Raw genomic sequence first — 27427 nt, 5'->3', positions numbered from 1 at the left:
GGTTTTACCATATTGTCTAATTCTCATTCCCTGGCGTGGTAGTAGCAGAACCCGAGGTGTGGTTTCTACCTTTGTGTTACCTCTTCACTGTAGGATCCCAATGGTAAATGCTGCCTCCTGAAGAGTTGCTTATTTAGAATCAAAGGCCTTAAGCCCACTATTTACAAACACACCCGTCCTAAGTTTTTGTTACTGTTTTACAGATGTTGGTAACTAGGGCCTAAAGCGATACACTGCTTTTTTGAATTTATATTATTAAGTCAACACACAGTCAGATCTATGCTTGTGAGCTTCTAATCTTGTCTTGGACTAAAGTCAGCTGTTAGAGTCTTCTGGATTGTACAAGAAGTGACTCCCATTCTCCCTTTAAAATCCATTTTCCTTTATTCGTCTCCCTTCCTTCTTCCCTGCTTTCCTTTTTTCCTTCCATCTTTCCTCCCTCCCTTCCTCTCTCCCTTCCTTCCTTCCACAAATATATATGGGACATTTTCTAAGGTACTCGCCTCTTGAAGCAGAGCCCAGTTTGTGATTCTTCTAATTCCCAAGGAGGTCCTTGGTTCTGATAGGACCACCCACCATTGCTGTCCCCCAAGCTCCCTTCTTGACATGTGTGTCCTTCTTTCTTCTCTCCTCCTCAACCAAATACCTCTTACCACGAAGAGTCCCTTTTCCTTCCTTTTCTTTTTACTATCAATTCATTTTCTTATCAGAACACCCTCATTCATCAATCCCCCCTTTAAATCTGTGATGCACAAAAGTGAAGACTGTTGTAATGAACATCCTGGCAAATCTAAAAAGTCCCCTCTGTTTTAGTTGTCTGTAAATTTCGTGTGTGTACAGAATCGCAGTAGGTTATAGTTTAAAGCAAACTTCTCTTATGGCTCCTTAAAAATGTCATTTTCCTTTGAACATGACCTTGGAAATAAAATCATGGATGAAAGTTATAAACTTGAGTGGAAATTCTGAGCTCTTGAGGTTATTATGATAGTACACTATTAACAATAAGTAAAGCTACAAAGTGCTGATCATATGCCAGGTTCTGTGGTGTTTTATAAATACAGTTATTCTAATTCTCACAACTCTATAAACATCATTAGCGTTACCACCATTACCCCATTTTTTAGATGCAGAAACGCCAACTTGGGAGATCGAGTGACTGGTCTGAGTTCTCACTACTGGTGAGGAATGGAGCTAGATTTTGAACCCCGTGAGTCTGGTTTCAGAGTCTGTGTTCTTGTCAGCTGTGTGACCACCCCATCTCTGGCCCTGCCTTGGAGTTGTGTTCTGAACTACCTTATACACCAACATGAACAAAGGCAGAGGTTGGGAGGCATGGAGGTAGGCAGGCAATTTTCTAAGCGCTACATTTGTATTAGCTCACTCCATCCTTCCAACCACCCTATGAGGCCCCTCTTATTATCATCCCCATTCACAGTTGAGGAATTGCAAAGTTAAGTAACTTGCCCAGTAGGAAGCTTGGTTGTTAGCCCAGGTAAACTGGCACTGTGTTTAATCATTATGCCGCCACTTTCATCTCCAAGACAGGAAGGAAATAGTAACCCCATTCACATAAGCCATCAGGAGGTGACGTCCTTCTTACCTCCGCCATTCCCTCCACTACCTTCTGCGTATCCACCTGCAAGATACCATTCTTCGCTGTGCGAGACACGTGCAGCTCGTGCCAGTGACCCAGGGTGAGGGGCTCTTCACTCCTGTTGAAGGAAGGAAACTGAGCACGGGTTAGCGTCAATGGCGTTAGAAATAATGTCCACCAATCTGGCTCACATGAAGCGTGCCAACCTTAGGCACCTCACTCTCTTCAGCAGAAAGAAAAACCTTCTTTCCTTCTTGGTAAACAAACACCGCAGTGCTAGCTCCATTTATTGGACCCCTTCATGGGAGGAGTAAGTATCTCACTTATCATTTTACTTATTCCTTACAACAAGTCTGAAATGGGGGTAGGATTAGTCTGATTTTCAAGATGAGGGGGTGACATGAGGCTAAAGTGTGATCAGAGTTGCATACAAGCTTGGAAGAAGAGAAAATTATGTAGGCTATGATGCAAAACAGATTCCTTGATGTACTGATGTCTGTAGCATCCTCTGAAATGCATAAAAAATAAGATGGATGGATGGATGGATGGGGAATATAAGGATAAATAGATACATGATAAAGCAAATACAGCAGAATGTTAATTGTAGACTATAGGTGGTGGGTATAAGGATTTTACTGTACAACTCTTTCAACTTTTCTATATGTTTGAAATGTTTCATAATAAAATACTGGGGGGACAGTTTCCATGTTGTCTGATATTGTGAAAAGGATTAAAAGTACTTTAAAAATTCAATTATTAATTCAAGATGGAAACACTTGAAGTTTAAATGATATTGATAAGAGTTTTACATGTTACATTTTACAGCGAGGTGTGTAAAAGGGTATAAGTATTGCATTTGTGTTTCTAAAGATGTCTATATAGTTCCTGGCCTTCACTGAACCTCCCAATTATTTTTTGGTCCTGGATCATCTTTAGAAACCCACCAGGAATACCAATGGGCACAATTATTGAAAGGTCTCCACCCCCTCACTTGATTTTTTGCTCTGGCAAATGCTTTTGCCATTTGTCCTTAGCAATTAGAATTTAATCCCCTTGGCTCAATCAATATGCAATAAAGATCTTGTTCAGCAGCCCATCTCCATAATAACTAACGGCGCCTGAGCCTGTTGTCGTGTAGAGGTCATTCCCCGTCGACACGCTGCTTCCCTCAGCAGAGTGATACTGATCGTGGCCATCATGAGCTCACTGCAGTTGTCTCGATTTTTGAATCAAGTTCATCATAAATCAGACCACCTTATCCTTTTCCTAAAGTTAAAATGATTTGGCCAATTCCGCAGCTTCCTGTAGTTGAGTCTTTCGCTGAATTGTCTTAAAGAAGCAGGAAGTCTTGGAACTGGCTTTCAGAATAAACATCTTCCAAAGGGCCGTCTGAAACACTAACCGTGATCGGTGTTGTCAGTTACATTGGAGAGGGGATGGCCCAGGGGAGCAGACGGTGGCCTGTTCCTTGGAATCTCTGAGTTCTTGCCTCCTTTTCATCACACCTGATACTAAAGAATTCTTTTTCCAGGCGCCTTTCCTGACAGGCAGGGAAGCAATAACTTATGTGAAAAAAATGAAAAACACCTCTTGTCAAAAATAGAAACAGAATTATGAAAGAGGGAAATGCTGGACTTCTAAGGTTCCACTGTGACCCCATAGCTGGAGCTGCCACTGTCGACGTGCAGGGGGCATGGGGCAATCTGTGCAGGACGAGGGCTGATGAGCCCCGACCCTCCTCAGCCCTTTCTGTTCGTTCCTTATCCAGGAAGAGGCCATTTGAAAGTACAAGGTGATATTCAAGGTGTCTTCCTTTCTCAACCTGACAAATAGTTCTAAGTGAATTGCTTAGACTGTTTTGCATAATCATATGTAAATTGAATCAATTAAATACCCACCAAAGTTGTCTTGAGACATAGGATGTTCTTGCATAACCAGAGGTACAAAAGTGTTTGTCCATTCCCCACGTGGGAGGGCTCACTGATGTGTAGGAATTCAGCCCTTAAGGACAGAAATGAACTGTCCTTTTAAAGAGTTGTTGAAACCTAATGCAGTAAGCACTTCCCATCAGCCATGAAATATGATCAGCAATTAAGGGCAACACATGGCTATAAGATCTCAGCGACAAACTCTTTCTAGAAATGACAGTCTAGCAATATGAATTGTGATTCAATACAGCCCACGATTTCCTTTAAAACAACAACAAAGACTAACCGATTTCCTGCTGCAGGGCACTGTTGAACAAAACACCATAGTGTGTTTCAAAAGCGAAGAAATCGCCAAATGTAGGAACAAGAGGCATGCCTGCATTAGATTAGCAGGCCTCCGGCTTGAAGGTAAAAAAAAAAAACTACGATGGGAGGAACACAGTGAGAAGAGGGAGACATAAACAAGTAAGAAAAATATCTGCACCTCCCAACTGCAGGCTCCGAGGGGTTCACAAAGATACTGCCACACTGTATGGGAACAATCGATCTGCTAAGTCAATGAATAGTACAAACTAGATAACAGAAGGAAAGTTTTGATAACCCAGAACCAAATCTGCAGACACCAGCAAGCGCTGTAGAAGCACTTAGTTACTCCATGCTATTGAAACCAGTCATCACACAGCCTTCACGAGCACGTTGGTCAGGGAAGGGTCTTTGCAGTTGCTGGTGATTTGCTATCAGCTTCTCTATATGGAGAACAATAAGAGCCATGCCAAATAACTCGTTGCCACCAAAGAAATAAAGCAAGAGGAAAGTTAAAATTTAAAGTGAGGCCACCCCAATCTACTGATGCATAGCAATGAATGATTATGTGACAATTATGTATTTATTCAATATGAGCATGTGTAATGTAATGCCACAATGTGTTCACTCAATGCTGGTGAAGAAGTAGGTGTCCTTTTGAAATCCTCTTAATCTAATGGAAACAACTTGTTAAGCTTCTATCAATAGGATGTTTGTGGGAAATAGGGCAGATGAATAACAATTTGATGTTTTTAAGTGATTGTGGCTCTGATACACACTACTTCCAATGGACAAAATAAATAAATAAATAAATAAATAAATAAAGTGAGGTCACCAAGGAAATTTCTGTTCGTTACATTTCTATTGGTACTTTTTAAACTAGTTGTCATATATTTGCCCACCAAGTGATGCTCTGAGCAAGGTACTGATTGACAATTTATCACGTTTCTGCTGATTGCGTTGCATGATCTTAGGTGGAGAGGACTGGGTAGTTATTCAAGAAGAGGAAACCTTGCCAGCAGGAGAGCATGATCTCCGGGAAGCATGTCATCTGTATGAATCGGGACAGGTTTCAGAAAAGATAACTGTGTAGGGAAGACAGGAAGAGAGCAAGCTGGTAGATGACAAATTTGTCTTTCTTCAAAGTGACTGTTGTCTGGCTTTTGAGGGGAGGGGGGCCTGACGGTCTCAGCCCTTACCTGAGAACACCAGTCCCAGAGCCGCAGTCAAAGCGGAACTCCACGTGGCCCCCTGCCATGTTGATAGACAGGAAGTCTTTGCTGTCCGTGTCATAGCTGTACAGGAGGACGCCGTCATCTGAGTCAGGCCAAAACGTGATCTCAAACTCCATGAAGGAAAGGTAATGCCTGGGCTCCAGCGGCCAGGGTGTTGCAGCGTAGGACCTCAGAGACTCTCTGAACTGAGGAACGGTCAAGGTGAAGGCTGAAAGAACAAGCACGTGGTTAGAAATCCCTCCGTGCCAGAACTAGCATCTTCTTTTCCTCCTGGGTACGGAACTAAACTCTATTTCTCAGCTGCTCTGAAGATAGGTGGCTGGTGTAGCTGAGTTCTGGCCACTGGAATGTGGGTGGGAGGAGTACACAGAATTCCAGGTCTGGCCCCTAAAGCTTCCCTCCCTCCTCCACTTGCTCTGGCTTCCTCGCCTGCTGGCGGGATGCAGGACTCAGTGGAGGACGCTAAGGCCCCAGCAGAGCCACTAGAAGGCAGGCGTCTACGTCCCTGAATGACTATGTGGAACAGAGCACGCGGCTCCCACGGACCTCCAGTGACGTGAGCAGGGATCAACCTTTAGTACGTTAGGCTACAGAAATACGAAGGTGGTGTGTAACAGCTTGGGCTTACTCTGACTCACAACGCCCTCTTCTAGGTGACAAGAAATTTGAGATTACACAGTGTTAAAAAAAAACTTTTCCCCGGGGTGGTGTCTTAGGGCCAAATCTGAATCACTGGCAGAAAAGTTAAAACATGTTCAACCCTGCTTGGTTTTTCCAAAATCTTTCAAAATTTCCATTATTATATGTGTGTATTTGTGTGTGCATGTGTGTTTATATGTATGTATACATATATGGGTATATATATAAATATAATCAGTATATACAGTATTGAGAGGTAGGATAATTCAGCAGAACAGTACAAAGAAAAAGAAACATCACATTGTTAATGTTTCTGTGTGTGTACCTTCCCAACATTTTCTCTGGAACCATCAGATATTCTAAGGAGCCTGAGCTGTGAATGCTTCAAATTCTGACACAAACCACACAAACATAGGCTTTTCAAAGCTATTTGAGGGCCAAGATGAGCCCACCAAAGCCCGGCCCAGGAACATCTTAAAGAGAACTTGTCTTTGGCTGGTTTGCCACTCTGACACTTGAAGACACTCCAACCTGGTTAAAGAAAAGATTCTCCCATCCCTCCCAACAAAGCAACATTAATCCCATAAAAATATATGGGACCTTGCTAAAAGTACATTGATGAAAAATTACATCAACATGAATTAACAATGCAGACAGAAATCGCCATCAGCTTGCTTCTTTCTCACCATCTTCACAGTGTCGACCTCTAAATCCCAGGGGACAGAGGCAGATGTAGGAGTCAGCTTTGCTTGCTGTGCAGGTGCCACCATTGATGCAGGAGGCTTCATCACAGATTCCACTGCTGCATTCCCCTAAATACAGAATGGGAATGACAAAGCCCGATTCATCGCGTGAGCCAGTCCAAGACTGAGCACGCCGACAGCTCACGATTCTGAACAAATACAGTTCACGCCCCACTCCTATTGATTTGCTCCTCTGCACAGCTGCAAACCAGCTTTCAGGAGAAGTGGAACTTCCCTTCATTTTAATTTGATTTTGGTTTACTCTTTATGAAGAGCCACAGGGGCCCTTTAAAACATGGTGGACACAGTAAATCAAATAATAAATTACTGGGCAATTTTATGACCACTGACAGGGATGACAGAGTTGTTTCTGCCTGTAACTCATCGCGCTGTTGTTCTCACAAGAGTGTGTTACCATCCCTCCAATGTCAGCAGAGTGTTTATGTTAAAAGCGTTCTCATTTGTTTGGCCCCAATTACCTTAAGTGCTGCCCGCCTTCTTGGTTGAACTTGGGTCAAGCAAGATAAGCACAGAAGGAGGTAAGGAGCCTTGTCGAAGCTTATTAACTGGCCTGGACTGTCAACTCCTCTGTCTGGAGCAGGGAGGGGAGGGGGGGCTCCATGATACCTTAGCAGGGGGCTCCAGAATCTCTACTTCTAAACTCAAGGTTACAGTCTTATGAGGGACAGCAAGGTGACCGGAAGTAAAAAGTGCTGAAAGGTTCAACATCAGATGGGTTAGTTCTCTCTACCAAACACACACCGGAGAGACCCGTAAAGGGTACACTTGGTCATTTCCAAGTGTAGGTCACCAGATGAAGTGAAAGCAAACTGACTTTTCCTGGGCTGCTTTTCTTCCTTTCCTTTGCTTTCCCTTTCTTCTTGTGTATAAGAAATAAATGAGGCAGATGGGCCACAACCTGGCCCAGAACTACAAAGGTGAATCCAAAGCCCCTTTTCTTGGGATGGAGGCAAAGGGGGTGCATCTCTGGTTGACCCGCGAGGGGTCCAGCTCTGCGTCGCACAGTCTCCAAGGTGACGCCCGTGGGAGCTGGTAGCCGCCCCCCTCCCCCTCCCCACCCCCCGTGAGATGAGGAACCCCCGAGGCCTGATTGTGTCATCTCAGCAGGTGAGTCTCTCATCCTTTCATCATCAGTCATCTGTTTGTGTTGAACGGATCCAGTCTTTTCTTTTCCTACAGCCTCCTCGGGAGGAGGGGGAAGGGCTTGGCATACTGCGTACCCAGGAGAGGAGACCCCCTTCAGGAGCTGATAACAGGATTTAATTACAGCCCTTCCAGATGGCTTGCCCCTCCAGCCGGGTGGGCTGGCCTCTATGAATTCCAGCTGGGGGCCACTGGAAGTTCAGGCAGAATTGACGGTGGTCTCTTTTTTTTTTTTTCAGCCACAGCCCTGAGAACATTGCCAGCAACCACAGCCTCCATAGAGAGGCCGACTTGAATTTAGAGAGCCAAACTCTCACAGGGCCCCATGCTCCACCGATTTCTGTGGGCTGGGAGGCTTTCTCAGAGAAGGGCTGGTCCCACAGGAAGAAGTGGAGTCCTTGGCTTATCTTAGATACACATGGGAAAAATTATTTCACAAATTTGCTTTGTAACTATTTATTTTTTATAGGTGGGAGTTGACGGGGAGGGGGGTTGAAAGCCAGCCAGAGATGTTTACTTGATGAAAGCAGTGTTTCAGCAAGACTGTGCTGGCAATGGTATGCAAGATAAATTGTGAGCCATGGGGGCGGGAAAGAGGAGAGAAATCCTACGGGGAGGTAAACTGCAGCTGGAGAGGGTGATGGCAGAGGAAATGGAGAGAAAGCGAACAATCAAAGACGCACAGGGCAAGCAGGAGTAGCCAGTTCATTCTAGAAGTTGAAGGTGGAGGAAGACTGCAGCATAACCTCCAGGCTTCTAGCTTGGAAGACCGAAAGGAGAGTGGCAAGAGGAAGGAAACGAGGGAGGCTGGGAACAGGACCTGGCTTCCAGCCAGCAGAGGAGCTGGCTTTCGTTCAACTTAAGCGTAAGGTGATGATGGTGGAAATATCTGCTGCTGAGCCCTTCCTGCACACAGGTGAGGGCTGGAGACACAGCAGCAAGGTAGGGGCGACCCTGATACCAAGAATGTATGCGCTCCTTGAGAGAGGACAGGATGGAAGGGCCCCTGGAAATCCCAGGGCACCAAAGGAGGGTGAGGAGCTGGCAGAGAGGACAAAGGGGGAACAGATGAAGGACACAGAGGACCCAGACAAGGTGGGTTCCCAGAAGCTCAGGGGAAGCAAAAGCCAAGAGAGAAGTCAAGTTAATATCGCTGAGAGGTCCAGGAGGGGTTTGCAAAGAGAGAACCACTCACAGCTTCAGGAGAGCAGCTTTGCTTTGCAGTGGAAGGCAAAACCCCATCACAGGATGTTCAGACAGGGGGCCTGGAGGGTTGCTGGACTCAGGTTTTGAAAGAGAGGAGAGAAGTCCGCAGGGTTCCCGAATCAGAAGGGTCCAGGGTCACGCAAACATGGCACTGGTTGAAGCTGGAGAGGACCTGAGTGGGTGTGAATAAGCTAGAGCGAGGCGTCCATGAACTTTGATGGGGAAAAACTTTTATCTTTATTTTCCATGATCTCTAACCGGACTTGAGTATTTCCCTTACTTATTAATGGAGGTAACGAATCTCCAGTATTAGCAGTTCTTGTGAATTGTGCCCAATGGACCTGAGAATGGGGTAAATCACTTTCCATTTGTTACGGGTATCTCAAAACATCATTTATTCTCATCACTCCTTTGACAGCATGGTCGTTATTGTACCCACCATTGAAGAATCCTGTTCTTTAATGCTTTATAAAGAGCACATACGGTACTATAATAACAGAACTTTATTATATAGCTTTATTTCAATATAATTTTTTCCTATCATGTATATTTATTATCTGCATTTGAAAACATCCTTCTGAGAAGAGGTCCATAGACTTCACCAGACTGCCAAAGGGGTCCATGGCATACGAAAGCTTAAGAAGCCTTGGGTTATTGAGAAGTGACAACCTCGGCAGCAAGGTCCCAGGAACATAGGGAAGGATGGGTGCAGAGTGTAGATGAAAAGGTTAGTTTGAGAAAGGAGAACTCTCAACTCTGAGAGTAGGAGGAAGGAGGTGCCAGATCATGTGTACAGGGCGCTGGCAGGACCGCATCATCAATATATAAAATAACTTTTATTGACACTGATACTTTCTATACACCAGCCGTTACGTAAGTTTACGCAAGATAATGAAGTGAGGGGCAGGAGAGAGATCAGGCTCCCAAGGAGGGAAGAGAAGGCGGAGTGGAATACACTAAGGAGACCATGGGCAGTAAGCAGTCTCCCTGCCCCTCGTCCCCCAATGCAGCGTAACAGTGAGGCTTGTCTATTTCCCCTCCTAAAGATCTGTCAAGTGTGTCACCACTACCACCCTGGATCAAACCACCATCATCTCTGATCTGAACTACTGCACAGCCTCCCAGCTGGTCTACATGCCCCCCGTGAAGACCCTTTCCAATAAGCTGTCTATAGTCAGAGGGATCTTTCCAAAACACAGACAAGATCATGAGACCCACCTCCCCTCATAGTCCCACTGGGACAGGCCATTTCCTCTGCCTGGAATGCACTTCCCTCTCATCTCTGCTTTTTAACTCCTACTCTTGCTTCAGATATCAACTTCACATTACAGCCTCAGAAATGCTTTTCCTGACCCCCCAGCCCATAAATCTCCCTATTATACATTAGGATTGCACTTCCCCTTTGTAACACTCCAAATTGTAATTTTACATTTATTTGTGTGATGTTTATTTGATTAATTTGGTCTATCCTAGGGAGAGTTACGACAGGAGGGATGAGCTGAGATCCTGTCTTGTTTATTGCTTTATCTTAAGCACCCAGTGCTGTGACCAGCACAGGAGCTTAAATAAGTATTTACCAAGTGGAAGAAAGAGTAAGAGAGTGATAAGCCATAGTGAGACCCGTGGCCCCTGCAGACCTCATGAGTCTCGAATAACTTGGGAAGTTGGCTCTGTCACTCTGCAGGGCAGGGATCCAAGATGGGATTGGAAAAAATGAGTGGTGGTGGCTTAGGTGGAAATAATAAAAGAAACGTCTGGGCCAGAGAATACAAAATTTTGCTGAGATTGCTGACTATTCTAGAATGTGAGTTCACAGAGAATCCAATAGCTGGAAATAATTTAATGAAGGAGATGAGGTGGGAGGGGTCGAGTAATGAAAGGCCCCTTGGAAACAGGTTTCTTGGGTTTGGGGAGGTGGGACAGAGAAAAAACTGTGGTTGAAGCCGGCAAGGCCAAGTTAGAGATCAGAGGGAGGAGCCATGACTTGCAACTGTCCTCACTCTCTTCTGGAAGCCTGCATCTCCACGGGAAATTCACCGCTGCTTCCAAGAGCCCCGTCTCCCCCATGGTGAGACTGCATTTAAGTTATAGGAACTTGAACTTCAAGAGGACTTACTCAAAGGAAAGCAAATATGGAGGTAAGGAAGGATAGCCAGCCCTGTTCTTGTACCCCAGGGGGGACAATGGGAAGAAATGGAAAAAAAAAGGCCATGTGACCAATGCCTGCCACTAAGGTTGACAGAGAGCAATGGAATAATCCAATAGCTGCCCCCAGGGAGCCCAGAGCCAGCAAGGTGGGTCCTCCGGGTTCATGTGCTCGACGGAGAGGTTAGTATTGTACCAGGTGAGAATTTAAAACGCTGTCAGAAATTCGTCCTTACTCAATTTTGCAACTTCTTAACTACCTGTCAGAGATTACAAGACTGCCAGATCTGTCCTTCAAGGCTGTTTCCCTGTTAGTTCAATGAAGAGAGAAGAAACAACAATCCCTGTGGATTGGTAGAGTCAGAATATTAATAATAATACCAACAACAGGAAGCATTTATAACATATTTGCTAGGTGCAAGGCTTTATTCTAAGTACTCTATATGCACCATGACTCATCAGGACAAAATAATCTTATGAGGCAGTTACTATTTATAGATGGGGATATTGAGTCTCAAAGAGGTTATCTGACCTGCCTAATCCAGGCACTCTGCCTTCAGAGTCCAGACTCTTCAACACCACAGGAGACTTCTCGTGGGCCTGCTGGTTCTCACCTAACCACAGCGGGAGCCTTTGTAATAGCTTTAGTCACTACTGTTGATTGTTTGCTTTGACCAAGTGATCAATTGAGGGAAAAAGTAACATAGGGAATAACAGGTGGAGAGTAATGTTTTCTTTTCAAGTAAACTCCATCTTTTGTAGTTTTAACAATGGTGTCACCTTTAGGAGTGAGAAAAGTAGAAGGAAGCAATTTGAAACCAATTTGGGAGCCTCCGATGTGGCAGATGTGGTTAAGAGGGCAGGCACTGGTGCCAGAATTGCTGAGGTCACCATTTACCAGCTTTACCACCTACTAGCTGTGTGACCTTAGGCAAGTTACTTAACTGTTCTGAACCACCAGCTTTCATCTGTAAACACGAAGACTAATCATAGCACCTACTTTGTAGGAATCTCGAGAAGATTAAAGTAGTTCCGAATGGTGGCTACATGCAGTAGGTGCTCAACTAATATTAGCTACAAAACAAAGAAACAAAACAAACAAACTGTACTTGGAGTCATGAAGATCGAATCCTAGCTCTGACTCAGGAATGGAGAGAGGGAGGAATAGGATCCTATGTGGTAAAGCAAATGCAGCCAAATGTGAATGGTAGAAGCTAGATCGTGCGCACGTGGTATTCACCATGCGTTCTTTCAAAATGTCATCTTGAAGATGGAGGACAAAGAGACCCAAGAAAGGAACTTGCCATTTCTTGCAATAACAATGTCATATGAGGATGTGATGCTCAGAGTTGTGGCACCATCTTGGGATTATGAGTGAAAAACAAGAGAACCACTGAGATACCAACCCAGAGTTCTAACATCATTGAGTCACTGTTAGGGACTGAAATGTGTCCTCCCAAAATTCATAGGTTGAAGCCCTAACTCCCAATGTGACTGTATTTGGAGACAGGGCATTTAAAGAGGTAATGAAAGTTAAATGAGGTCATGTGAGTGGTCCTAATCCAATCTGACTGGTGTCCTTACAAGAAAAGGGAGAGACACAGGATTCAAGCACGGACAAAAGGCCATGTGAGGGCACAGTGAGAAGGTGGCCGTTTGCAAGCCAAGGAGAGAGGCTTCAGGAGAAACCAAACATGACAACACCTTGACCTTGGATTTCCAGCCTCCAGAACTGTGAGAAAATAAATATCTGTTGTTTAAACCACCCAGTCTGTGGTATTTTGTTATGGTGGCCCTAGCTGACTAAAACAGTCATTGAATTAACCAACCTTAGAATTATCTCTCTGCTGCCTTCAGTGATGGAATATATGTCCTTATTTCTTTAAAAACAATCCTAGTCTTTTCAACAAATGGTGCTGGAACAACTGGGCTTCCACATACAGAAAAAAAAAAAAAACAAAAACATGAATCTAGACACAGACCTTACACCCTTCACAGAAATTAACTCAAAACGGATCACAGACCTAAATGTAAACATGAAACTATAAAACTCATAGAAGATAACATAGGTGAAAACCTAGATGACCTTGGGTAAGGCAATGATTTTTTAGATATAACACCAAAGACAGGATCCATGAAAGAAATAATCGATAAGCTGAACTTCATTAAAATTAAAAACTTCTGCTCTGTGAGACACAATGTCAAGAGGATGAGAAAACAAGCCACAGATAAGAAAACATTTTCAAAAGACACATCTGATAAAGGATTGTTATCCAAAATAAATAAAGAACTCTTAAAACTCAATAATAAGAAAACAAAACAACTCAGTTGAAAATGAGCCAAAGATCTTAACAGATACCTCACCAAAGAAGATATACAGATGGCAAATAAACATGTGAGAAGATGTTCCATATCATATGTCATCAGGGAAATGCAAATTACAACAACAAGATGCCACTATGCACCCATCAGAATGGCCAAAATATGGAACACTGACAACATCAAATGCTAACAAGACTGTGGAGCAAAAGGAACTCTCATACATTCACGGCGGGAAAGCAAAATGATACAGTCCACAGTTTGGTGGTTTCTTACAAAACTAAACATACTCTTATCACAGGATCAAGCAATCACGCTCCTGGGTGTTTACCCAAAAGAGCTGAAAACTTATGTCCACCCAAAAACCTGGATGTTTATAGTAGCTTTATTGATAATTACCAAAGCTTGGAAGCAGCCAAGATGTCCTTCAGTAGGTGAACAGATAAATTGTGGTCCATCCAGACAATGGAATATTATTCAGTGCTAAAAAGAAATGAGCTATCAAGCCGTGAAAAGACATGGAGGGAACTTAGATTCATACTACTAACTGAAAGAAGCCAATCTATTAAGGCTACATAATGTATGATTCCAACTATATGACATTCTGGAAAAGGCAAAACTATAAAGAATATAAAAAGATCAGTGGTTGCCAGGGGTTGGAGATGGGGAGACGAGATGAATAAGCAGAGCACAGAGGAATTTTAAGGCAGTGAAAATACTCTGTATGATACCATAATGATGGATACATGTTATTATACATTTGTCCAAACCTATAGAACATAAAACACTATAAGTGAACCATAATGTAAACTAGGGATTTGGGGCAATTATGATGTGTCAACAGGTTCATCAATTGTAAAAAATATACCACTCCAATGGGGGATGTTGATAATTGGGGGGTGGGGGGCTATGTGTGTGTGGGACCAGAGGGCATATGGGAAATCTCTGTACCTTCCCCTCAATTTTGCTGTGAACCTTAAACTACTCAAAAAATAATCTTAATTTAATAAAAGGAAAATAGGAAAAAAGAAAAAAGCCACAATCCTAGTTCTGCCCTATTTTGGAGAAGTTCTTTAACTTTTACAAGTCCTAGTGTCTTCATGTATAAAATAAGTATAACAATAATTTCTACCTCCTTGAGTCAGTACGAGGAGTAAATGAGAGGGCGTCAAGAACGTGTTTGGCATGGTGGTCAAGAATCGGAATGTGGCCATTTCTTTTAGAAGCAAAGAGTATACGAAAGATCTTTCTACATTATTGTGTTGGTTCTTCCACTGGACTGGGTGAGGAAGGGTGAAAGGGCTGAACTGCTGTTGCCTTGTCAGATGAGACCAGGCTACGTTTCATGAAGAGGGCCAAGATGGCAGCAGGACACAACCAAGGGTTTGGTGCACCCTTGGTCTTATTTACCATGTCCGAGTGTTCAGATTCAAGGTCATCATGTCTTCAGAGCACCAACCTCACCCCTCAGGCCCACCTCCCTCCTAAAGCTCTGCATTAACCATCTGCCTAGGGTTGTAGCCCATGAAGCTTCTCCCCACCCTGGCCCAAAGCAGAAAGGCAGTCCCACGAGAGCATCCCACCCACTGGGCAACCACTTACCCACATCAGCCCCGCTGAGTGCCTTTCCCAGAGGCCAGGGCCTCAAGTCCATTCTCTTCCCATTAACAGTGAGTGACTGTACACAGCCTTGAAAGCCTTGGTTTGTCCCCGTTGCTCTCACCAACCAGTAAGCACGGGGAGCCCCACCAAGATAGAGAGGCGTCCGGAAGGTAATTTTACTGTACTGGCCCTTTAAGAAAGATGGAAACAGTAACTTACTACACAAAGTCAAAAGCTAAAACACAACAGATTTTCATGAGGGACATGGTTAAGATGCAATTTATAGCGCCAGTGTTTTCTTCCATCTGTATTTAAGTCATTGTCCTACTGGAAAATTAAACCCACGGTTACCATAGAAAACTCAAGAGAGCTTCTCAGAGGGCTGTCTTTCGAGAAGGGATGATTTTGGAACCTAGAAGGGAAGGGAAGGTGGGTTAGAGCCAAGAGCAACCCAACAGGCAGTGGACCATGATGGGCATCCAAAAAAATTTTCTCTTTCCAGTCCTGACACCAATTTACTGTGTATCTTGGATGGGTCATAGGGCTATTCTGTGTCTCAAAAGGTGACAATACTAATTTTGTGTATACGTGGCCTAATGTTTACCCTTTTACTGTCCTAGTCACCTTTATACTATATCCTGCAAGAGGCATTTGTGAGGGAGAGGGAAATTGCCAAGACTGAGCTGCAAAATATTTTGAAATTTGCTCATGGATACAATTTTTTTAAAGTGTTATTACAGCTAAGTAGGAACATTTCCAATCTTAGACTAAACCACAATCTGGATGGTAGATTTTGAGGTTACAAAATACAGAGCTGAACATTAGGTGGGACAGAATTAAGGTGCTCTTGGTTATTTGTTATTTTTATTGCAGAAATATCTCATATGCTTGGATTTAAAGGGTATAGAAGGAGGTTGGGAGAAGGTATGCTGCGAGAAGTTATAAAATGTCTAGAATGTAAGTCACTGAAATGTAATCTTCATCCTTTATACTTTTGTTATCAATAAGTAAAACATCTAATCATTGCTTTATCTTTTCTAATGAATAGATAAGAATCATTTGTAAATAGTATATTAAATATGAGCTAGGCAGCTTTAAAGTGTTTACAGTGGATTTTAAGGATTAGTTATTTGCCAGCCACTGGCATATAGCTTTCGTTAGATGAATTGAGGGCCCTGTTGGCTTATTTCACCAAGATCCTCAGGATCTACTTCTTCTGGATCCCTTCCTCACACTTCTGGCCCTATTCCCTGATCCAGGACCACAGCAGGAGCCCGACAGCTAAATCCTTTTCTCCTTTTTTGGAACATTAAGTGCATCACAGGGGTGGGTAGCTCCTCTGAAGCTCCCTTCACAACATCCCAGGCAATAGTCTTTGAGCCTAGCCTTTACCTTCCTCTAATGAGGGTTGTCTTTGGGCCTCTGGAGGCTGCTTTGCCTGCCTATGCAGAGAACTGGTGGTATCCTGGAGTTTGCATTCCCCTGGCACAGCCCTTAACAAGTTGTAATGGGTGCTTAAGTGTGAAAGTCCAATTCCCTTGCTTTGGGTTGGCATCACTCCGTGGTTCTACTTACACTCCAGAGCTCCCCTGTGGGATCAGGCTAAAGCCAGATCCTGATGAACTTTGCCTGAGATCTAACTCATACTGACTTCTGCCCCTCCCCCGTTCATCTTAATCCCCTCTCTTACAGGTTTCCTGTGGGATCCCTTTCTTAGTGCATCATTTGCATAAGACTCCTCATCTCAGGTCTGTTTTGGGGGAACCCTGACTTAAGACAGAGTCACTATCTCTTGAGACAGTTTTCTCAAACATTCCACATCTGCGGTCCTGCTTATACAACTTGCTTAGCAAGTCCTGGTAGTAGACAGGCAGATGTTGCCCTGAGTATCCACAAAATTACATGTTTTTTGTAATTAATGCTTACATGCATTAAAATCATATACTCTGAAGGCAATACTCTTCGAGGATTAGAGTCCCTGTTAGAGCACTGCAAACTACACACATAGGCACCAGAATAGAATAGGATTATCACCTCCATTTTCCTAGATGCTATGCCTCTATTAACGCAGCCTATAATTTCTTTAGCTTGTTGTTATCACATGGCCCTATTTATTAACCTTTATTGAATTTCTTTGTGTTAAACCATAAGACATTTACACGTGTGTTACTTCTGTTACAGCTTCTCCACCTGTATTCATGTTAGTACTTTGGACCCAAGTTCAAAGTTTCTTTATTCCTATCAAATTTAATTTTAACCGTAGTAGGCCTATTGTTCTGGCATTTATGTGATTCTGCAGTGCATTTATCCCATCTTTCCCTTCCTTAGAAATATATGCATATCTGCATATATGATCTTCCTGGATTCACATTCACGATATTTGGACTTTTGTTCTTTTGGAACCACTGGGATTCAAATGAATGAGATTTATTTTTTTCTATTCTTTTTTTTTTTATCAGCAAGTCATGACCCTTAATATAACATGTCTTGTCAGCAAAGAATAGTGAAGAGCCCAGGCAAGGAGAAAGCTATACACATACACACAAAGGCTTTCTTGCTACTTTTTTCCTCAGAGAATACAGATACCTGCTTGATTAGAATTACAGGCTCCGTTCCTTGGCAGGTTGCTAATCCCAACTGTTTATTCTAAACACAGTCCTAAAGTTGCTCAGAGCGTGACAAATATGTGAATACCTAGGTGATCTGCTGAGTAGCCCAGCAGTTACACTGCTTTGCCACTTCCAATAATCATGGCCCCAAAAAGGTGGATGAATGGATTACTCCTGAATATTGAACCAAGTGAACCTTTCGGGACGATTTTCTAAAGCCACAGGATTGCAACACCTCTGCCTTAAAAGCAAGCTTTGTGTTTGGCACTAATAATGGCTTCAATTCTTCCAATATGGGCCTTCGTCCACCCCCTGGCATTGATGTCCTTGTAGAAAGAGAACATGTCGCCGGGCGCAGAGCTTACTGCACGTCCCTGTGCACCCAGGGCCAGGATGCTGGCAAAGTTCTCCTCCTCCTCGGTAGATGTGGGATGGCCACGTGCCCTGAAAGCCCACCTAGAGTGGAAAGCTGGCAGGGGCACATCAGAGCCAGGTTGCATGGGTTTGCCATGAAAAGCAGCCCATCTTCCAGGGCTGCCACCTCTCTGCAGTGGGACCCTGCCAGGGTGCTTGTGGTGCGTGCTGGGCAGGGGGGCAGGGAGTGAGGCTCACACTCACCTGGGACTGGCCTGTCACCGGGGTGCCATTGTTCAGCTGCAGCAGCCCGTTCAGCCCATCTCTGTAGAGTGTAACCGTGTGCCAGCCCCCTAGTTTGATTTTGGTCTCACTTACGATGATGGCAACCCCAGTTCCACAGTTAAACCTGTGGGGGAAGAAAAGAAAAGGAGAATTCTTAGATCAACCAGTTCATTATGTTTTCAGACCCCATGGACATCACTTCCAGGGGAATGGCTTCTTTGAGAGCCAGTCTGTTCAGAGTTAGGTTTACAAATATCAAGAGCTGTTTAAATCTACACACGGAAGAACTAGACGCCTCCTTCCCTGGGACCACCTCAGCCTGGTTGTCTTTAATCTGCCCATAGAACCTTTCAATGTGGGGTCTCCTTTAACCCAATTTTCTCTGCAGCTTAGAGAATCCTGGGCAACTAAGATCTTCCCTCTCCTTCTCAGCAATGACCAGATGCTGAACATGGACTCGAGGTGCAGAGAATTAGAGCTTGAATCATTCTGCTTCTGGGGATTTCTCTGGGGACTTCCCACAACTCCCAAATGACAGGCTCAGTGATGTTAATAAAATGTGAAAAAAAACCCAAAAAACCAAGTCTTCACAGTCATTTTGACAAGCTGGCCAGCACTGCCATCTGTGTTCAGCTGGGCCTGAGTGCAGGGATGGTTTCCATGGGAGTCTCCAGCTCAGAGGGGATGTGGGTGGAGAACCAGCATTCTCAGACAGTTGCATTATTTTTGTTTTTTTTCCCAACCTCCGTATGGCCTGGGGTGCCCTCTGGTCACTATGCCTGACATGTAGGATTCTGACCTTTTCCAGCCAACCTCCAAACAGCCACCATGCCACGTCCGCATGGGTTGAGACTGCCGGTGGGGAAGGAAGCATAGCGGGTGTCGTCCTTATCAGGATGTGCACTAATTGCAGCCCACTTCTCATGGCCTCCCTTTGTCTCCTGACCCTCAGTGGAGTGGAGTGGGGTGGAGAGGTTCACCAAGGGGGAGGATCTCAGAATAACGCAGTAGGAGTTGCGGAGATGGAGAGCTGCTACCAGCAAATAACCAGCAGGGCTAGAGTCAATCAGATCCTCCAAGGGTTAGATCCGCATAAGGTCAGGGCCACTGCCCCAGATCCCGCTGGCTGACCTCAATCTCCCATCAATGAACGCATTTAGCAAAGGATGCGGGGACGGGGGTGGGGGCATTTTCTACCCCACGTGGGATGCTTGACAGTCTTATCCTTCTTAACCAAAAGTAATTGTTGTGCTAAAATAGTCAAAAGACAATCATGGTTGGTGCTTACTGAACGCTTTGGCTACGGGTCAGGCACTGCTCTAAGTACTCTTATGTTTTAATGCATTTAATCCTCACGGTAGTCCTGCGAGGAAACGTGGGCTCGGAGAGGTTAAGTCATCTGCTGACGGTCGGGCCGCAGGAGAATGGTGTCATCAGGATCTTAACCAGTGAGCCATGGAGAAGCACCCAGCTGATCCCCATTGGTTGTCCTCAGATAGGTGCCGTGTGCACCTCCATGAGGGTGGTTAAAACACTCACACGTCCACAGAACTCTGCATGCAGAAAACCACACATAAACCAAAGGTGGCTTCCAAGGTGCGCTGGGACACAAATGATCAGGGCAGAGGAGGTAAGTCAAATAGTCCACCACAGCCCTGAGGAAAGACGAGGATGGGGTCTGAGCCTCCGGAAACCCTTAGGAGGCTATGGGCTCCTCTCCGGGCTCCGTGCTGTCAGCCGTATCTACCGCAGGGGGCAAGGAGGAGGTCCCAGCCTTCTTCCCATCGCATCGACCAAAGCTCAGGAGAGAAGGGACTCCATCGCTTTGGCTCACTGCCGCATTCCCAGGCGCTGCAGCAGTGCCTGGTACACTGTGGCGGCTCAAGAAACATTTGCTGGTGAATGAATAAATGACTACAAGGTTCCAAACTCAAATCTGAGGGGTAACCCTGCAATCCTGATACCCCAGTATTTAGTAAACTGGCCCATGCTCATCTTATACACACTGTTCCTTTATTTACAGGGATCCATCGTGTATAGATTTTGTTCACACTATAAAAAGGAAAACGTAACGTAGGGTAGTATTAAAAATCTGAGGGGTTTTTGGCAGGAGTTACCTGAACTGGAGTGAGCGCTGGATGACAGCCAGGGACATGAAATCCCCCCTCCCGTGCTCATTCTCCCCGCAGTAGAGCAGTAAGCCATCCTCCGCCTCTGCCTGTTATTATAGGAACGAAAGGCACACAAACAATGAGCACCTCTTCTTCCATAAAGGGCCCCCTGGAAACACTCATGAATACGAAACTTGAGCATCTCCGCTGCGTTCCTATTTACAAGCATGTGGACTCCAATTACTTCCCAGTTCACTTTCAATAAACAAAGGGCAGCGATATAAACAGTGCGTGAGGAATTTTGCAGTGACGTGAGAGGAAGGTGGCCCCATATCTGACCCACTCTTTACTTGGCTTCATGGATCCACCAGCAGAGGCTCTGGGAAACCATGTGCACAAAGACCGCAGTCACACAGGGGCTGCTCTCATGCTCATCAAATTCTATTCTCACCAAAGAGCATTTTAGTTTTTCTTTTCTTTTTTTATTTCCCATGCAAATTTGCTTCTTTCCTTCCATTAGGAGAACATGACAATACAAACAGCCCATGGACTAGTCTGGTTTTCACCCATGTTGTCTGTCCTAGACTGGGACAGATCATCTTTTGGACCCTCAACACTTTGACCATGACCTGAAGGGGACTTGTTCCCATATCTCCAAACCTTTTCCTGTCATCTGAGATAGATACCCAAAAGAATCACGTTAAGCTGAAGGCAATGAATTCTGATCCACAGCTGATTCAGATCAGAGAGCATCTATTGGGCCCTCACTGTGTGCCAGGGTTGCATATAGTCATTTTTCTATCTGTTCAGTTACAGTCATAATAATGAACGCTGTTTGGGCTTCCTTTAAAAGGAATTTTGGGCTGGAGAATGCACTTATACCTTCTGAAATCCTGGCCTGAGAAGTGTCACTATTATGAGTGTTGACCGAAAAAAAAACACACAACCTAAAAGTTGAGAATTATGTTTTATTTGGTGGACTTGCTGAGGACTTTAGCCCGGGGAACAGTCCCTCAGAGCTATCGGGCTTAAGTCCTCAGCAAATTTGCTGAATAAAACATAATTCTCAACTTTTAGGTTATGCATTTTTTTTTCAGTCAACACGAGCAACATGTGTGGGACCCAAATATTCTTCCTGGGAACCTTCAGGCCAACCATTTCCATAGTTCAGTAACATACAGAACACACCCTCCCTTTGCTGCCGCCCTTGAGTGTGTAAGTGTGCCCATCATTCTCACTAACCTGTGAATGGGTTTACCCCCCTGCTTCCTCTCCCCCTCTCCTCCTCCCTTTGATGTAGCACACTGCTGTGTTAAGGTGTCCAGTAAGCACTCATCAAAGGATTAATCCTTCTTACCCTAAATTCAAGAGTAATTTGAAATGCCTGATAAGAGTTCTTCAAAGGTTCAAAGGTTACATAGGAGTGGCCAAAGAACTGAGGATACTGTATAACAATATCTGAAAAGAGAAAAAGACAAAATAAAAGAATGCTGTTTCCTCACTTCAAAGGCAAAAAATCAGTACACACCATTGCCTGGATGTCATTAAGTAAAAACCCCTGATAGTCTGTTAAACCTAGCTTACCATCTTCTTCACTCTACTCTTTACCCCCAGGATTCTCATTCCTGGGGACTTTGAGCTTCTGAAATTCTTAGGGAGAAACTGGATCTTTGGAGATTGTTACTTACCACCTTAAAGAGAAATCAATGGCTTTAAGGCCACTGACACCTGCTTTCTAGCTGTACATCTGTGTAATATAAGTTGGCTCAATTATTATCCTTCTTAACCTTCACGCACATGTTTCTGCTGCATTTTCTTAGTAGAGGTGTGATAAAAGTAAACCCACCCCCAAGATGCCATCAGGATGATTTATTAATTGCTCCAAAAGGACTACATGTTTGGCACATATAAGAATAGGGCTGCTGTCTAACTAGAAGCAATGGAAGTTGCCTCACATTTGCCCTGTGTAGCTAAGTAGCTAATTTAATGACTAAAACATGGGAGAAGGGGCTGATCTTAGAAAAAGGACTTGAAGGAACCACGTGTGGATGCAAAACTGCCTTCTGGCTCCCAGTAGGGCCAACCCACCACCATGTTCCCCACCCCACCCCCCAAGGGCCTACCTTCTGAGCAGCTCTCACCACCTTTGCCCAGGTTGCAGTGGCATCGAGAGGCCCCCCAGTTGTAGTCATTGACACAAAAGCTGTCAGCAGAGCAGAGAGTTTCATCACAAGACACGTCAAAAAGCCTTGGCATCATAGCCACACCATTCTTCCCTTTCCTCTCCACTGGAGTGGGCTGAGGAGCTACCTCAGTCATGGGGAGAGATGCTGGGGTAGGGGGGACAAGCCTAGAAATGGTCATTGGGTTCGATCTGGGCGCCATCTTGGATTCCACCCAAAATTTCTTATTCCCTTCTTTGATAGCAGGAAGCGGTTTAACCTAAAGACAGAGAAGGAAAAGAAGTTCAGGATTAACACAGAGCACAGTAATTAGATCGCCTTATTTATAGCTGACGCCTAGTACTTGAAAATATAGTCACTTTTGATATTTACCAAAACCTTGGGATGTACAGAGGGCAAATAGTGCTGACTCCAGTTTATGGATAAAGAACTTGAGGCTCAAGGATTTTAAGTACCTTCTCCTATACTACTCAGAAAATCAGTGCTAAAGCTGATATTATGTGATTTATTATTATTACAGTATCACAAAGATGCATTTACCTTGTCAAGGAATTGTTCATTTCCTTATAAAAACTGACTTTATAAAATTTCACTTAGTGGGACTCTAAATATGTTTCTGCCAGATTGTGAAGTCAGCAGGCAGGAGCTGACTACAGAACATCAGCATGGCTGGTACCTAGTTACTATTAATTTATGATCACCTGGTGCCTAAGAGTCTGAGGAAATAAATGTGTCCAAAGCAAATGAGCCAAGTTAAGTAAGTTTCAAGTAAAATGTTAGTGGTCCATTGACTAAATCACCTTGTTCAGCAAGGAAACAAAAACACCCAGGTTTTAAAGCAGTACTTTTCGTTACCTCCTCAAAGGAAATATCCAAATCTAAGTCGTCTTCATGTGTGTCATCATCCTCGCTGACTTCTGTGTCGGTTATATAATGGGGTCCATAGCTCCCACTTCCTGACTCCTGGGGGCCTTCACAGAGAAAAGCAGCACACCGCAGTCAACACATGCCTTTGCTCCCTTTTTTATGCTAACACAGCCACATACAGAGCTGTGCTGAATGGATGGAGATGTATCGGAAACACACAAGGAATTCAACACAAAAGAGGAAGCAGCACTGAGCAAAAAATATGAAAAACATTTCATCTCATAAGTAATCAAGGAAATGCCTGTTAAAACCAGAAGGAGCTGCCATTTTATACTGACAAGACTGGCAAATACAAAAGTTGGGCAATAAAAAATATTACCAAGGATGGGATCAATGGAGACTCATACTCTGATTGTTAGGTGTGTAAACCGGTACATCCTCTTTGCAAAACACTTAGAAATATTTAATGAAGTAGAATATGTTCATACCTTTTGATGCAGCAATGTCACCCCAACTTACAAAATCTGGAGAAACTTTTCCACATGTGCAAAGAGACATGTGCATAACACATTCATAGCATCAGAATTTGTAATTGTAAAAAAACCCAACTTTGCTATTTTTATAATATCAAGTAATACCCCAAAAATCTATCAACAGATAATGGATAAATGAATTATAGTATATCTATGGAATGGGATACTATGTAACACAGGAAATGAATAAATGGATATTTAATGAATCAACATGGTTTAATCTCACAAGATTTCATGCAAAAAATGCAAGTTGCACAGGAACATATCCAGTTTGATGCCATTTATATAAAAGTCAACAGCAAGAAAAACTACGTATTATTTAAGGATATATATATACAGTTGTCCCTCTTCCCTTGGCATCTGAGGGGTGGTTTTGGTGCAGGACCCCCTCAGATACCAAAATCTCCGGATGCTCAAGTTCCTTATATAAAATGGCAGAGTACAGGCGGTCCTTGGTATCTGCGGATTCTGTATCCACGGACTCAACCAACCACGGATCAATATGGACGGCCGACTGCATTCAAACTCTTAAGAAAAGTAAGGCAAGGACCAAAAATACGTGGGAAAGGTTAGAAGAGGGATATGAATGAGGTGTGACTCACAGGGGCCTTTGATAGTACTCTATAATATTCTACTTCTTAAGATAGATGCTGGGTACCCATGAGTGTTCATATTATTTTTATATATTATATAAAAACATAAAAGTAATATCACATATATATAAAGTATGTAATATATATATATATATATATATATATATATATATATACACACTTTTGACGTATGAGATATTTCATTAAAAGTTCTTTAAAATAAGAAAGAGACAGTATAATAGAGCAAACACTCCCACACCCAGGAAAAAAAGGGGCCCTGGGTGGCATCTTGGAGGTCAACCATTTCCATACATCTTAGCAGGACAACAGGATCTTTCAGAACTGGAAGGTGGGCTAAGAAAAACTCATAGGGGACAATACAGGGTATTGTTCTTTGGGGGATGGTCAGATTAACATTTTTATTCAGTTGTCACCCACAAAGTCTACTGACCCACAGCAGTCCTGACTTAGGCTAGACACAGGAAGCCCTACCCCCAGGATCTGAGAGTCTTTCAAAGTGCTGCTCCTTAGCGCCCCCATTTCCTCCTGGTGGCTTTGGGTAGGCACAGGTACCAGCTGCCTTCTCTAATCCAGTCACACCGGGCACCAGGCTTTACGGCTGTAACAACTCTGGCAACAGAAACTGACTTTTGTAGGTCATTGATGCCCATTAGTTATTGAATGATTAGTTAAAAAAAGAAAAAAATGACATTAAAAACATAAATTGAACTTAAAGACAATTCTGCTTTCAGCATAAGCTAAGCCAAACACCTTTCTCACAAAAGCAAACTCACCCTCTTCTAAGCAAAGAGCAAGCAGATTGAACATGAAACTAAAGGAAATGTCAGAAAGGGAGTGTGGGATGCCTGCTCAGGGGGCACGCTGCTGACTGGATATCTCCTCCTGCACCAGGAAGAGGGAGACGTGGTCGGCAGGTGATCCAAAGACATCGGGGAAGGTCCTGTTCTCAGGTATCAGGCACATCTTGGTGGAGGTGTTCTCACCACCTCCACACCAATTCCCCAGTTTTATTTAAAATAGCCCACATGTCAGCTGAAAATTCAAGCCTGTTGATGCCAGATTTATACCTGGATGCCAATTCTCTTAAGCCACCTGCATCCAGCCAGTACAGCTGTGTGCCAGACGTCTTCACACAAAAAGCCAGAGGCCCTTGAAAACAGCTTCCCCTCTCTTGTCTCTCTGTATCTTTGTATCTTTCTACTTCTCTCCCCGCCTCTCTCTCTTTCTCTGGGTCTCTTTCTTCTCCCCCTCCTCACTCTCCATTTCTATCTCTGTCTCTCTCATATTTTCAGAATGGATGAATTTCACTAGAAAGAATTCATTTGGTAATAAAAGAATTATGTAGCACATGCATGGAGAGACCTGGGTTTTATCTTCAGTAGGCGGGCCTCCGTACCTCCAGGGTGTTCACCCTTGCCCTCTGCACATTTTAGCCATTCTTGTACTATTCTCGTCATGTCAAGATTCTCTGCATTTCATCTTATAATACTCTATCTGGAAAAAAAATTCTTCAAAGACCCCCAACTGCCAACAAGATAGATGTCCAGGCTCCTTGGTCAAGAATCCCAACGATCACAACTCCTCTTTTTCCTCCCTTCTCCTATCACCATTATTTATTGAAACCTACTGCCTCTCTCCTACTGACAGGTACTGTTGTGTGCTTCATATCATACATTTCTAAACTTTACAATAATCCTGAAAGGTAAGTGTGGTAAATTTCATTTGGTAGATAAGAAACTGAAGTCAGGGAAGTTAAGTGGTTTGACCAAGATGAAATCCTTTGTAACTGGCCAAGCCTAACTCAAAACCAAATTTGTCTGATTGCTGCTTTCCCAGTGCCTGTAGGAGAAGAAATCACTGTGGAGAGAGGAAGAGCCTGGGATTTAGAAAATTAACATTTATTGCTCATTTTTACTGTGCCAAGAGCTTTTCATAGATTGTTTCTATTAATTCTCACAAAATCCTGTGAAATTGGTATTATTACTCCCATTTTACCATGTGAAGGTATAAACTGAAAAAGATTAAATAACTTGCTCAAAGGCACACAGACAATAAACAGCAGCACTAGATTTATCCTTGGTCTCTTTTTTGATTACATCATGCCACTTATAATCAGGCTCCAAATCATGGTTTTGACTCTTTTTTTCCCCTCTTCCAAAGTCTTAATGGCCAAACTGGCTTACCAGTTGACTTGTGAACACATCTTGTGTTTTCTTACCCCAAGACTTTGGTTAATGCTCTTCTCCACATCACCTTCCTTTTCCCTCTTGTGTGTCCTTATACATAGTCTACCCACCCTTCCAGCTGCATGCATTCTGTGGAGACAGAGCTGAATGTGTATCATCCAAAGACCAAAATCAAGTGATATTTTAAAAAGAGAACAACAGACTCTTCTGGGAAAAAATGGTGACTCCAGAAACGACGGAGCAGCCAAGGCCTGTAGGACATTCTTCCAACTCCTCCGGGATGGTGCCATCCACCCACGAATATGTGTCCCTAATCATGAGCTCAGAATAAGCTTCCACAGTTTGTTGAACTCAATGGATATTTAAGATGGTTTTTACATCTTCTGGACTCCTGGCCTCGGAATGTTGCCCTTGTGTTTCTCAACCCAATTGTGAACCCACTGAGGGCAGGAACCATATTTTAGACTTCTTGATATGCCTCCCCATCCTCCATTTAACTAATACTTCACATACTCACCAAAAGCCAAGGCTTCCACCAGGCACGGGAGATACCACCACAGTGCTGCACTATGGTGGGACTTTGTCCTGTCCTGGCCCAGCTGGTCAGGCCTGTTTAAGTGGTGGAATATTGGGGACAAATCCTTGTATGGTGAGACTTTGCCCCCAAATCCAAAGACATTCTCCCCAAACTGCCACCATTCCTGTCTCTTTCCCCAACTCAGAGCTAGAAGTTTAGAGCTGGAAGAGGACTTAGACACCATCCGGTCCAAAAGTCTCATTTCATAAATGTGGAAACTCAGGCCACAG

General features: G+C 43.8%; 1 protein-coding gene across 3 annotated transcripts in view; it reads right to left on the bottom strand.

Annotated features, from left to right (window-relative positions):
• The window catches only part of EGFLAM (EGF like, fibronectin type III and laminin G domains), a 166284-nt gene that overhangs the window by 25995 nt on the left and 112862 nt on the right, over positions 1-27427 (bottom strand). For all 3 annotated transcript variants that reach the window (XM_068532448.1, XM_068532451.1, XM_068532456.1), the window contains 9 exons: positions 23276-23391; positions 22361-22679; positions 21595-21695; positions 20244-20344; positions 18106-18250; positions 14879-15068; positions 6386-6511; positions 5025-5268; positions 1601-1712 (listed from right to left, as the gene is read on the bottom strand). In XM_068532448.1, coding sequence (XP_068388549.1) covers positions 1601-1712; positions 5025-5268; positions 6386-6511; positions 14879-15068; positions 18106-18250; positions 20244-20344; positions 21595-21695; positions 22361-22679; positions 23276-23391 — 1454 coding nt within the window. The remainder of the gene's footprint in view (positions 1-1600; positions 1713-5024; positions 5269-6385; positions 6512-14878; positions 15069-18105; positions 18251-20243; positions 20345-21594; positions 21696-22360; positions 22680-23275; positions 23392-27427) is intronic.

Source organism: Eschrichtius robustus, chromosome 2 (genome assembly GCF_028021215.1).
Source record: "Eschrichtius robustus isolate mEscRob2 chromosome 2, mEscRob2.pri, whole genome shotgun sequence".
Classification (NCBI taxonomy): Eukaryota; Metazoa; Chordata; class Mammalia; order Artiodactyla; family Eschrichtiidae; genus Eschrichtius; species Eschrichtius robustus.
Note: the sequence above shows the minus strand (reverse complement) of the source record. Positions and strands in the feature narration are given on the sequence as shown.